Here is a 12,358-nt window from a genome sequence, read left to right as displayed (position 1 = left end):
TAAGTACATTTTAATAATCATTTTATGGTCCCAATATGCTCCTGGTAAAGGTTAATTTAAAGCTATAATAAGAAGCCAAGTTACTTGACAAGTTACTGCTACCTTAAAAAAAGGGTCAATGGGCTATTACATACTGCAGCTGTGCATTACAGTACTTCTTCCCTTTCTGGAAAGTTTGGCATCTCCCCCACTTAAAAGTATTTTTAGTTTACAGACTGAGAAACAGCAGCTCAATATTTCCTACCGTATTTAAATCGTATAAATACTCTCTCATTCTCTACAGGCTAAGAGTAAAGCTCTGTTTCTAAAAAAAAAAAAAAAAAAGAAAGAGAAGGCTTTATGTTAAAAATAAACTCACTCTCTCAGTATATTTCTAACCCAAATTTGGATCATTAGCATCAGGAAAGCTTCTACAGAACTGTACAGCACTAAACACATTTGTCACTAAAATACCCTCGTCAACCCAGATCTTAGAAGCCCAAGTCACATTCTCTGCCAATTGGTTCATTTTACTCAGACGGGCATAGGTTGCTTAGCATCCAGCATTCACCCTGGAATGCAGGAGCCAGCATGAGAGAGTAACGCATCCAGAATCTGACTTATTAGCCTAAGTGCAGCACATTCCTATTAAAAATGAATGGTCTTGGTTTTAAATGAGGGTGACTGAGTGAAAGTTACCTCCCAGGTTTCTCTTTCCAAATCAAATATTTAACAGAGGAAAACCACAGGTGTCAATGACACAGAGATTAGTTGTGGCTTAAAACCACAAGAGTACTGAAGAGCAGCACTTGGAATCATCCTATTTGCTAATAGCTTTGTATACTTTAGCTAAGTAGATAATACATTTGGAATAAAATTTGCTGCAGCAGACAAAAACTGGGAGACTTATTTCCTGCCCTCCCCCTCAAGAACTATAATCTTCTTAAATTATTTCTTAAGATGTAGATCAGGCTTTCCTATTATTTATTTCCACTGTGTACCTCAGTGCTGACATTAAAATAAATATGTACATTTCTGGGTGTACAAAATCTTTTCAACATAATCCCATCACTTAACTGCCTGCCCCTTAGTGTGAGTCACGCAGTGTGAATGGATGAATGAACAGACAAAACCTGGCCTAGTTCAAGTTTTTTGGTTTTGTTGGGGTTTTTAGGTTTGTTTGGTTGGTTGGTTGTTTTTTTGGAGGGTGGGGGGGGTGGGGGAGTTTAAGCTGTTTGAAATAAAAGGCACCTAAAGGAATGCCAGACAGATTCCAGTGCAGCAACAGATCCACTCCCAGAGGTTTGGAGTTCCTACCAAGAATATTATATTTCTGAAGACAGATTCAGCCAAGATGCACAAGTCAGTCCAATGGATTCAGACTCCTGCAATGCAATATGGAGGAGAAAAGTGATCTCTCAAATGACCAAGTCCAGACTATACGTGGCTTAAAGTGAAGTGCAGAGTAGATGCTTCTCTAGCATACAAACAGAAGATTAAAATCTGAGGCCTGCCTACAGATCTTCTACTATTGGATTAAGAAAGTTGAAATTCATCTTCCAGCCCAAAAGAGATCATATAATTTGAAATTCAGAGGGAGGTGGAGAGATTCTGGTTCAACATGATGAACTCAATTGCTAGAAGCCACCTATACAAGTGTATTGCAGAAAGAGTGCTATAACTCCATACGTACTTGTTACCTGCTTATTTAAAAAGTCTTTTAGACAATGCACTATCCCTTTTACAAAATAATAGGATCTTTGTTAAAATGAGAACACACACACACACACACACACACAGAGCTACATTAGAGCTGTACAACTGAAAGCAGTGGGGTTTCATTAATCAAAAGCAGAATTACTTGCTTAGCCTTAGTTATTTGACAGAAAGTACCAGAGATGACAAGTGCCAGCACACAAAACAAAAAGAGCAAGTCTCTGAGCTAAGCTGCTTACAGATCTGCACTAAGTAACAGACAAAAAAGGAAAGGTATTTGAAAAACAAAACAAGTGCAAAAATGGCCATAGAGTTTTTTGGAAAATATACACATGCACAAACAGCTAACTTTTTCAAATGCCTTTAAGATGCTAGTGAACAACTGCCTTGAATAAAAATCATTGTGCAAGAAAAGGCATAAGCATAGCTAGTCACCAGGAACCCAGCTTTTCCCTTTAAAAAAGAAAAAAAAAAACCCAAACACACACAACACAGATTTTCTCCTTTGAAGCAGGAAACTACAGATTTCCCCTTGCAGGCTGGCAGAGCTCCAGCCTGCAATGAGCTGCTTGGGGCTGGGGGGAGGAAGGCAGGGGGTGCCAAGTGCATGTATACACAGACATGCAGCACGTAATACAGTCAAGCAAGGTGGTGGGAGCAAGCAGCCCTGGCAGCTGAATACAGAATAACATGGAGGGGGCATGCCTCCCCCTCCCTATTTTTGCAGACAGCGGGACAGGACCCCAGCAGGCAGGGCCCTAGCAGGTGGGAGAGCAGACCAGGGTGGGGAGGCAGCAACAGCACCAGGTCAAGAGCCCTATACCAGTTGCACTGCCAGTGTCCACACCCCTTTGCCTATACACCTGGTGCAGGGAGTGAGTTGCGGGCAGGCAGGGGCCAGGACAGTCGCAGCTAGATCCAAATCCTGGTGAGAAAAGAGGGGCAGGGAAGCCCTGATTTCCCAAGATAAGCCCCTCCTCAAAAAAACAAAAACAAAAACCAAACACCAAAATATATAGGTATTTAGAATTTTTTGTTACTGTTGTTAATGACCGAGGCACTGGTAGGCTTCCAAATAGCTTTAAAATTGTAAGAGTCAAGAAAACATTGGGTGTTTAACTGATGCCTGTGTCTATAGTTGCTTTTTTTCTTTAAGTCATGGAAAAACATGGATTTGGGGGTTTTAAAAGTTAAAATTAAAAAAATCCAAAATTCTGGTTAACAGAAAAGACCAGGATCCCGGGTAAATCACTTGCAATAAGCGTAAAGGCCTCTTGTACTAGTACAGTAAAAGCTCTGTTATCTGGCACCCCCTGAGAATGGGGGATGCCGGATAACAAAATATGCCGGTTAATTGAGTGGCCCCAGCTGCCGTTTCTACTGCCGCATCCCTCTGCCCTTCCCATGGCGTCGCCGCCCCTCCTGTGGGCCCTGTGGGCTCCGCAGGACAGGGAGGCGGGCCCCGCACAACCTGTTATGCTCCCGGGCCGTGGGGACTCAGCAGCACAGGCTGCTTTGCTCCCAGGTGTGGGGGCTCGGAGAAACTGGAAGTGCTGCAGTGGTCAGTTCCAGTTCGACTTTTCCTTGCAAGCCGGCATGCCGGTTAACAGAGAACGCCAGCTTGTAAAGTGCCGGTTACCAGAGAGTTGGCTGTATATACAATTTGTTAAGAAACAGGAAGTAACCTTCTTACAGTAATAGGAAAGCAATCGTTGAAATTACTGTAACACCTATTCAAGTAATGCTAGTTCTGCAGTTTACAAACTCTTGTATCACCCTCAAGCGCCATGGTCAGCCAGGTCTACAGCCTTCTTGCAGGAAGCCAGCTGGCAATTTCCAAGAGGAATCTATACCCACCTGCTTAGGGACATAGGAAAGAGGCAGCTTGAGTGCCAACAAGGCCAAGACCTTCACGCAGTTTAAACAATAGTTTAAAACAAGCACCATCTGTGTGGCCGTTTCCCCATTCACCCTTTATACTGTACCTGAAACAACTTCTGCAGGGTGGATAGAGCAGGGAAACCGCTCATTCAGTTAGCAATATTAGAACTGAAGAAGATGCACGGGCAGTAGGGTAGAAGGGAAATTGTCAAATAGTCTGGGTCACACACACACACAAAAAATCTCTGATAACTGTGTGTTGTCTGATTCCTTCTTAGATAAGGAGTCATGTTTTCCTGCATGTGTGGGCAATACACAGTAGACCAGGTTTGTCTGCCATGCGGCCCACCAAGGCATTTTCTGTGGCCTGTGGTGCTGCAACAGGAAATGAAAGTAAACAGTTTACTTTCGTTCCCACCACTTGTCCCTTCCCCAGTCCTTCAGCAGCCATTAGGAAGATGCTGAGGGGCCGGGGGGGGAGAAGGTTCCCACACGCACCACGTCAGCGCAGCGCGGCACAGCCCGGCCAGGTCCCCCCCCGGGTGGGGGCGGCGCTGGCTGCAGCTGCTGAGCAGCCCCACCTGCCCGCCCCGAAGAGCCGGTGCCACGGGCTCGGAGCAGGCGCAAGACGGAGCTGTGATATGAGATACTTTGCCACCGGGTGGCGGAGGAGTGGCTCTGCTCACGGGCCTGGGACACACCAGTTGCTGGTGGGGAGGATGCGCTGTGGCTCTCTGGGCCTGGCCGCCCACGCACAAGGCCCCAAGTCTCGAGGGGGCCATTTCTCATGTGCTGCTGGGGACGGGAGGCAGCGCAGGCACACACAGGCACCAGCAGAGTGGAGGGCGCCTTTCCTGCACATCCCAGGGAGGCTGTGGCCAGGAGAACTAGAAGGAGCCCAGACTGGGGCTCCCATGCATGGCAGCAGCTCTCCCCACCCCGCTCCATGCCCAGTTGCAGCTGTGGCTGATCCTAGCTGAGCCGCAAGTCTCTCCCACAGCCTCTCAGCTGCACTGAGAAGCCCCCACTCCCTCCTGCCCCTTGCAAGGCAGGGAGCAGCAGAGGCTGCAAAGCACCACGTGGGTGTCTCCTGCCCAGACACATCCCTCCACCTTTGATTAGTTTCCACTCTGGCCAATATCTTTTCTACATTTGATCTGTTGACTTGCATTATACTTTTTTCATTATGTGACAGTGTTTATTTTAGTCAAGTGTTTGGTATTATTTCATTGTTGCTTTTATATTGTTTTTATTTCGGATTTTAAACCACATTTCCAGGCCCATTTCATTGTCACTTCCTGCAACTTCATTGGTGTCAAAGGTCACGACATTACTTCCTGATGTGATACCGCTTCCTGTGAGGTCTTTGAATATGGCTTGCCAGCCCACTGGGTGATAAAAAGTTCATGATCCGGCCCCACATTTAAACAGGTTGGACACCCCTGCGGTAGACCAACATGACACCAATAGAAACACTATCAGTGTAGTGAAACTATGGTAGAAGTGTTCATCAGCTATCCTGTTGCAGCCTCAGTCTATATTACTTCTCCCATCCAGAACTTTGTTACCATAAATCCTGTTTTAGAGGTTTTTCCAATCTTCAGATCTCACTAGTATAAAGCATATGGAGCCTTGCTACTATAAAGACTAAAGCCTTGAATCTATATCATGACTGAAATAAATTGTTTCTTACTGTTAAATGTCTCATACGATGTAATTTTGGTCCCTGGATAAGTCCTGATGGATAAATGCCACTAATACAAGCAACACCACTGGTAGGGTCAGCAAAGAAATTACAGTTCAAGTGCTTATGACCAAAGTGAGAGCTTCCTCTTATTTCTAAGACACTTGAAACAAATTGGCAGGGGGTATAGGAAGGCTTCTCTGTTGTATGATGTCTTGTGTCATTATTGTTAGTACTGATGAAGTACATCAGTGCCAGTTTATCAAACACTGCAGAATAAAAATTTCCAGCATTCCTATTTGAAATCAAGCAGTTTCTGGGGCATACTGAGTTCAATTCCCATTCAATAGGCTAGCAAAAAAAATTAAAAATTAGAAAGATTGGTTACATCATCTACTCAGTCCCTTGCCTGTGCCTTCTCATGTTTCATCCAATCTAGTTCTCCATTCAAGTGTGAAGACAGCTACCATTTTTCATAAGTAGCAATTTAGTTTGATGAGGAACATCTTAATCTATCACTAACCTAGAATTCCCCCCTTTAAATGGAATCTTATCCTATTATTCCCTGAAAAACTCTAAATATTTAAATCCCTCAAATACATGAGGGATTATCATGCTCCCCACCTTTTTTTAAAAAAGTAAATAAATAAAAAAATAAATCACTTAAAATATATCAATCAAGTCAAGCCTTGTTTGTTCTTAATCTTCCCCCCCCCCAACATAAAACCTGCTCTCTCTCCTCACTCTTGTTGCTCTCATCACATTTTTGCACTGTTAATATAGTGCAAATCCAGAACTACGTAGTTTGTTTTTGCAGCCATAATAGAAGAATAAAACAAAAAAACTAATCCATTTTAGGGCACACTTACACCAATGGAAGAAGAGTGGTGTACAGATGACAAACATCTGAACTGGAGTAATTTTGCTTAAACAGGTGGAAAGTTGCTCCTGAAAGAAGCAGGTGTTAAAACCACCAGAACTATAGCAATTCAGATCTGCTCTCACACATCCCAAGGCAGATATTTGCCAAATAAAAAACGAAATTATCACCTACTTTGGCTCAGCTTTTTCCACAGAGATCAAGAACTCAAACAAACAAACAAACAAACAAACAAACAAACAAACAAACTCTCTCTAGATTTATCGTTTAACATACACCCTTTTCATCTTTTTAAAGTGAAATGAAGTTATCTTGAACCAGACTGGGGCTTTTGTTAGCTTCCTTTAGGCATATTGCTTATAAATCAGGGAATATATGCACAATTTAAAAAAGAAAAAAGAAAAGATTATAGATGCAGGTAGGCAAGCAAGTAAGCAGCACTTTGCTTTAAACTTGACATGCTCCTGTGCCAAGCCCAGAAGAGGCAGTGCCTTAGTTTGGTACTTTTATCTAAAGCCAAGTCAAACTGGATATTAGATCAATGCACCAAAAAAAGCCCTGAAAGCCCTGCTGAAGCACCCGATCTATACAGATGCTGCCATGTCTGGTCGAAGTAAACATACTGCTGCTTTCAGTAAAGCATGTTTTGGGGGATTTTGGTTTGCCTTTTTGTTTGTTTGTTTGTTTGTTTGGTTGTTTTTTTTAAAAAGAGAAAAAAAAAAAAGTCTACAAGCAGCCATAGTACCCAACATGAGACCCAGCTACAATAAGGACAATATGTTCAGTATATTTCTTAAGTAAATGAGTCACCTTTTTATTTCTCACTGTAACATGCACTAAGTGCTTAAAGCTGTCATTATTTCAGCCTTCACATATTCTGGAAAGGACAGGATGGCAGTGTAATTAATAGTTACCTACGACACAGATCTGCAGAAGGAAGAAAGCCAAAAGGGAATGCTAACTCTATACCAAAAACAGGAACAAGACAGTGCCAGGAAGAAAGATGGGGGAAGATTAAAGCATATCCTGAAAGTGGAAGTGCTGGTTTTTTGTTTTGTTTTTTAATTCAAGGAAAACAAAACTGGAAGTCAGATTAAGTAACCAACCAACCATTTCTTCTGCTGAATCTAAGTAAAAATGAAAAATTTCTTCAGACAAAGCCAGTAAACATGTTTAAAAAAAGAGAAGTGCAGAGAGATCTCCATTTCCTCAAGTTCTCTATGCACCAACTCATCTTAAAAGGTTTAGGACATCACATTGCACATTCAAGGCAGCAGATGACTCATGCTATTCACCAAGTTATTCCATAGTTTCTAGAAAGTCATACTGAACACTTAAAATAGTGTTCAATATGGAAAAGATTAAAGGGCAGTACAATTACAACATCAATTTGCTGATACTTCTCTATAAAAGCCCTTTGTTTAGGGATTTTCCTTCATTCCATTTTTAAAATTCTCAGTTTGTTTCCAGCTTATGAAATAGCACTTGGTAGTCTTTTAATAGCTATACCTCCTAACTTTCTTATAGAGGACACCTTCTCATTTAAGCCTAACATTTAGCCAAATCCTACACAATCATCTTATTCATTATTTAAACTTCTGTTTGCCTCAGTTTTCATAAATTTTACCCTGCAAATTTGAAATGTGCATGTCAAAAGTTACGCAAATCTAGCAAATCATGTATACATGTGCAATCTTTTAAAGAGCAAATGGAAAGGGAAGTTAGCTTCATGATTTAACCCACGAGTCATAAATGCTATTTCTGAATTAAGAAAATGGCAACCAGCTCTCATCCTGTACTCTCCTCAGAAATGTTAGACATTCAGTGATTGTGGTACTTGGATTACAACTCACTCCTTGAAGCCTACAGTACTGTACAGTGTTATGCACATATCCTCAATATGCTCATGTTACTGATGCACTTATTTTTTTTCCTCCAGCTGCTGCTTTTTGTGTGTGTAAAAGTATTCACACTAAGGTATCTAGAGATTGGAAATACCCAACCAAATGGAACTGGTTGTGTGGAGTAAAGATTAAAACTTTGATACAAAAAAAAAAAAATTACACACACACACACACACACACACACACACCCCCCCCTAGCCACATACTTTATTACCACTTAGCGCAGAGTTTGTCCTGTCTGAGATGCAGAAAAGCAAGATAAGGGAAAGAACATATAAAAATGCACATAAGAACAATCAGGATGGATGCTCAGAACACAAGTTTATACTATTTACAACTGAAGTATCCCATGCAATTTAAAACAGGAAAAATCCAATGCATTGAAGATGTAGTAAATACAATGACACCACATTTTAAGGGATTTGTTTTATTTTTGGTTTACAAACAAAAAAAAGGCACCCAATGTTTCTATTTATACCTTATAAAAAGCATACAATTTGACTTTTTTCCAGTTTAGAATCTGTGTCTATGGCAGAAAACCTGATCTCAGGCCAAAAAAAATTCTTCTCCTGGTCCCAAATTTTAAATACCAGTATACTTGTTTAGTGACCACCTGATTTCAGTTTCCTCCTCAGGTCAGATCCCACTGATTTTAGTGACTCGCAGGACATAAATTTACCTTCTGACTGTACCCAAGTATAGAACCAATGTACTATTAACATTTATAGTTCAGGAACCAAAACAGAATATATGAAAACTGAACTAGTAAAAGGGGGTGGGGGGGAGAGAGAAAGAGAAGAAGAGTCAGCAACACCGTAAGATCCCGATATGAAAAAGTGCCTTCAAACAATCTGAGTGACTGATTGACATGGAATGATGAAACAGAAGTTTGAGTTTATGTACAGAAGGAAAACAAATTAAAAAAAAAAAAAGAAAGAAGATTAACCCATAGCACAGCCAGCCACGGTCTCTAAGCTAAGACACTTCAGATTTTAAAGGTGGTAAGATTTACATAGTGGAGACTGAAAATAAATTCTTCAAGTTATGCAATTAATCCACATTTATTTATTCAAAGTAAATAGTATTCAACATTATGGAACAGAGAATCAGTTCAGTGGTGTTATAGCTTCCTCAGTTTAAATGAATTAGCCCCAAAGTAGCTATCTACAAATGACAGAGTTACAAGGGTCAAACAAACTAGAAATGTGTGAACATAACTGACGTTTCTTCAATCTTGATAAGCATGTCTCTTGGCCAAGAACAGAGAGGTGGGTAATTAGATCCTATGCACCCTCTGCAAAAGGCTACATTTTGCCAACTATATTTTTCAGGTTCAATAAACAGAGGATGCCTAGAGACAGCTATAACAAGTATATAAGGAATAGCACATTTTAAAAGTGTAACATCCTGAATCAAAGAAGCCACAATTAATTTTCTGCCACAGGTCTCTCACACTTAACAGTGTGGTCCTAGACCAGAGATTTGTATAATTGAAGTATTATATACACAAGTGGCTTAAAAAGGAACTATGGTTTAACTATTTACTACATAATATTTAGCTTCAACAAGGAAGCTATCATCATTCCAAAATTAGATATACACCTGCACGAAAGAAGGTGCTTGCTTTTAAAGTTAGTATTTCCACAAGAATAGCAAAATAACCTCTTTACACACTTAATTCAAATAGGACAACAAATCAAATACCAAGGTGAGCATATTATATAAATTTTTGTACTATTAGTTCATAATTTATTTATCTCAGTTGATTCAAGAATACATATGCTGATTTAAGTACAGTACAAATGGATCATTAATGAGTGTACACCACACTGGTGCACTGGTATGTCAATAAAAAAAAAAAAAAGGAATGCTAAAAAGGTTTTAAATTCTATGCAACAGAATTAAAGGGCAATTCAAAATTGTTACATTAAAATAGAATTCAGCTCTCTTGCAAGTAAGTTACTACTTTTATAAATGCATTTCCCCTACAACAAAAACATGCCAAAAATAGATTTCTTCAAATTTAGTCAAGAGTTCACTCCTAAATATTCAAGTTAATAAACGTGTCATTTGTTAATCAACATACGAAAGTTTTGAAGCAGGATTCCTCTTCCTGTATTTCCCCAGTTAAGAGGGGCATATGTGAGTGTCAAGCTTCTAGAATTGCAATCAAAAAATAAGTTTTCACTCACTGAAGTACTGATGATGCCATATTTTGGCAAAACAAAAACATTTCATCTTTCTGGAAACAGTACAATTTGCCTAGACAGTTAAGATACAAATGCTATAAAGAATAGCAAAGGATACAAAGTATCCTCTGGAACAGCCTAGTACCTTATATCAGGTGAGTAATTATTACATCATTGGATATTGATGTTCCATCATTTAGGGTAAAGATGGAATCAACCACTGGCATCTTTTTTTTAAACATTTAAAAGAATAAAAAAAGAATTGTAACACAATCTGTTCTGCTTTCAGACATGCAAATGCCTCTCAAACATTAATGAGTGCATCTGTGGGAAAAACAGAGTCAATTTGCATTCTTTAAGATTAGATTGGACAGCCTTCCAACTATAATAGTAATTTTCTTTTTCTTAGTAATTCCCATCACATGCTTAGATTAACTTGGAGATGGAAGAAATAGTTGCCAAAAGCAAAAACAGAACAGTCAGAGAAAGGAGCCTCCAATAATTGGACAATGATCTACTCTCTCTTGTATTGGTTTTTGCTTAATTGTAAGCCTGTTACTCTTTTGATTTAGATGTCTTGAGCAAATAGATGTTAAGGCAAACTTTAAATCCAGGTCCTCACAGAACTGCACAGTTACATTGGTCAGTGGTCCAAACTCTCTCAGGTCAAAGTTAAAAAAAAAAAAAAAAAAAAAAAAAAAAAAAAAAAGAAGTGTTTTTGTTTTTTTTTGTTTTTTGGGGGGGCGGGGGCAAGAGGGGCAGGGAAGGGGTTAGTGCTAATATTTAAAAAAGTTTGTTTAATACCAGTTTTGATCTGGCATTCATTCAACTATTTTATTTCTAAATTTTCATGGAAATACACAATTAAAAACATTACATATACTGCACTGTATATATTTTTCACACTCCAGCTTTAAAGATGATTTGATGCCTTTACAAAAGATGAGATGATTAAGTACATTTGACAGACTTTGTGCAGTTAGATCACCATATGCATAGATGTCCTAATGCTAGAATTCTTTACTTCAATATCTCATAGTACTGGATGCTCTAAAGTAGGAGAGGAACTTGTAGCACAGACTAACCACGAAGTACCAGATGTTTCTTGCCATCTGTGATCTTGCAATAAAGATACGCCAGATCAGGATCACAAGAACTGTGTTGAAACCATAGCGTATATTTCTTAACCTGGGAAAAATTAAAAGAAATAAAAATTTTAAAGTGCTGCAACAACAAGATTTGCAGAGACGGGATGCAGAGAAAGGTTGCAAACGCAACCTTTAAGATGTGGAGCAGCTAAGCTGCTCCACATTTGTTTACCTCAGCTTGCACCTCTTGGCTGCAGCCAGATGAGCATGGGCATGCAGTATGTGGCACTGCAAACCCATCTGTGGTGCCATACACTGCACATTCCCTGTGTTGCTCCCTTGCAGTGAGAGGGGTAACCCTAGGAGGTTGCAGGGTAAAAAAAATCCACACAAAAAGCAAACCAAAAACATGCAACGTGACACACATGGCAGCAGTGCACACTGCCCAGAACTGGAGCCTGGCCAGCTGGAGCCATAGTCTGGCTGCCAGCCAAGCTCCCAGCTGCAGAAGTACCATGGCTGCAGCTCCAAGGCTTCCAGGACCCCAAGGAAAAAAAACACCAACCATCTGCACTCATCTGGACATGCCCCTTGTGACAGTATCAGATCCAATGGACTTGGAAGAAAGCTAGATCCAGAGGCGATTACCACCATAAAAAGGCTTTGCTCTTCATTCCTAACCAAGCCAACCATAAAGCATGGTTGGCAAAATTTTATACTCTGAACAGAAGTACAAATTTACCATAAGAGAAGGAATTGCTTGATACATATACAAGTAGTACACTTCTCCCTGTCATTTTTAAAAATACAGGTTCTATAGGCAACCATATCAAAAAACAGAGGGATAACCAAAACATTCTTACGCTTAGTATAAAAGTGTACTAGCCTTAAGCTTATGGCCACCCAAAAAAAAAAAAAAGTTTTCTGAATACGAAAAGCAAACAAGAGCAACCAAACAGTAAAAGCTAGGGGTGCACTGATAAAAGGGTTTTTTGAGCTGATACTAATGGCCAATTATTATTTAGCCATATTAACTA

General features: G+C 40.0%; 1 protein-coding gene across 4 annotated transcripts in view; it reads right to left on the bottom strand.

Annotated features, from left to right (window-relative positions):
- Positions 1–8,466: 8,466 nt before the first annotated feature.
- FAR1 (fatty acyl-CoA reductase 1) overlaps positions 8,467–12,358 on the bottom strand; it is a 36,011-nt gene continuing 32,119 nt past the window's right edge. For all 4 annotated transcript variants that reach the window (XM_006027943.3, XM_025209273.1, XM_006027944.3 and 1 more), the window contains exon 11: positions 8,467–11,421. In XM_006027943.3, the coding sequence (XP_006028005.1) occupies positions 11,259–11,421 (163 nt within the window). In that variant the 3' untranslated portion in view covers positions 8,467–11,258. The remainder of the gene's footprint in view (positions 11,422–12,358) is intronic.

The sequence above is a fragment of the Alligator sinensis genome, unplaced genomic scaffold (genome assembly GCF_000455745.1).
Source record: "Alligator sinensis unplaced genomic scaffold, ASM45574v1 scaffold1072_2, whole genome shotgun sequence".
NCBI classification, from domain to species: domain Eukaryota; kingdom Metazoa; phylum Chordata; order Crocodylia; family Alligatoridae; genus Alligator; species Alligator sinensis.
The sequence above is the reverse complement of the archived record's forward strand: the minus strand, read 5'-3'. Positions and strand labels throughout refer to the sequence as shown.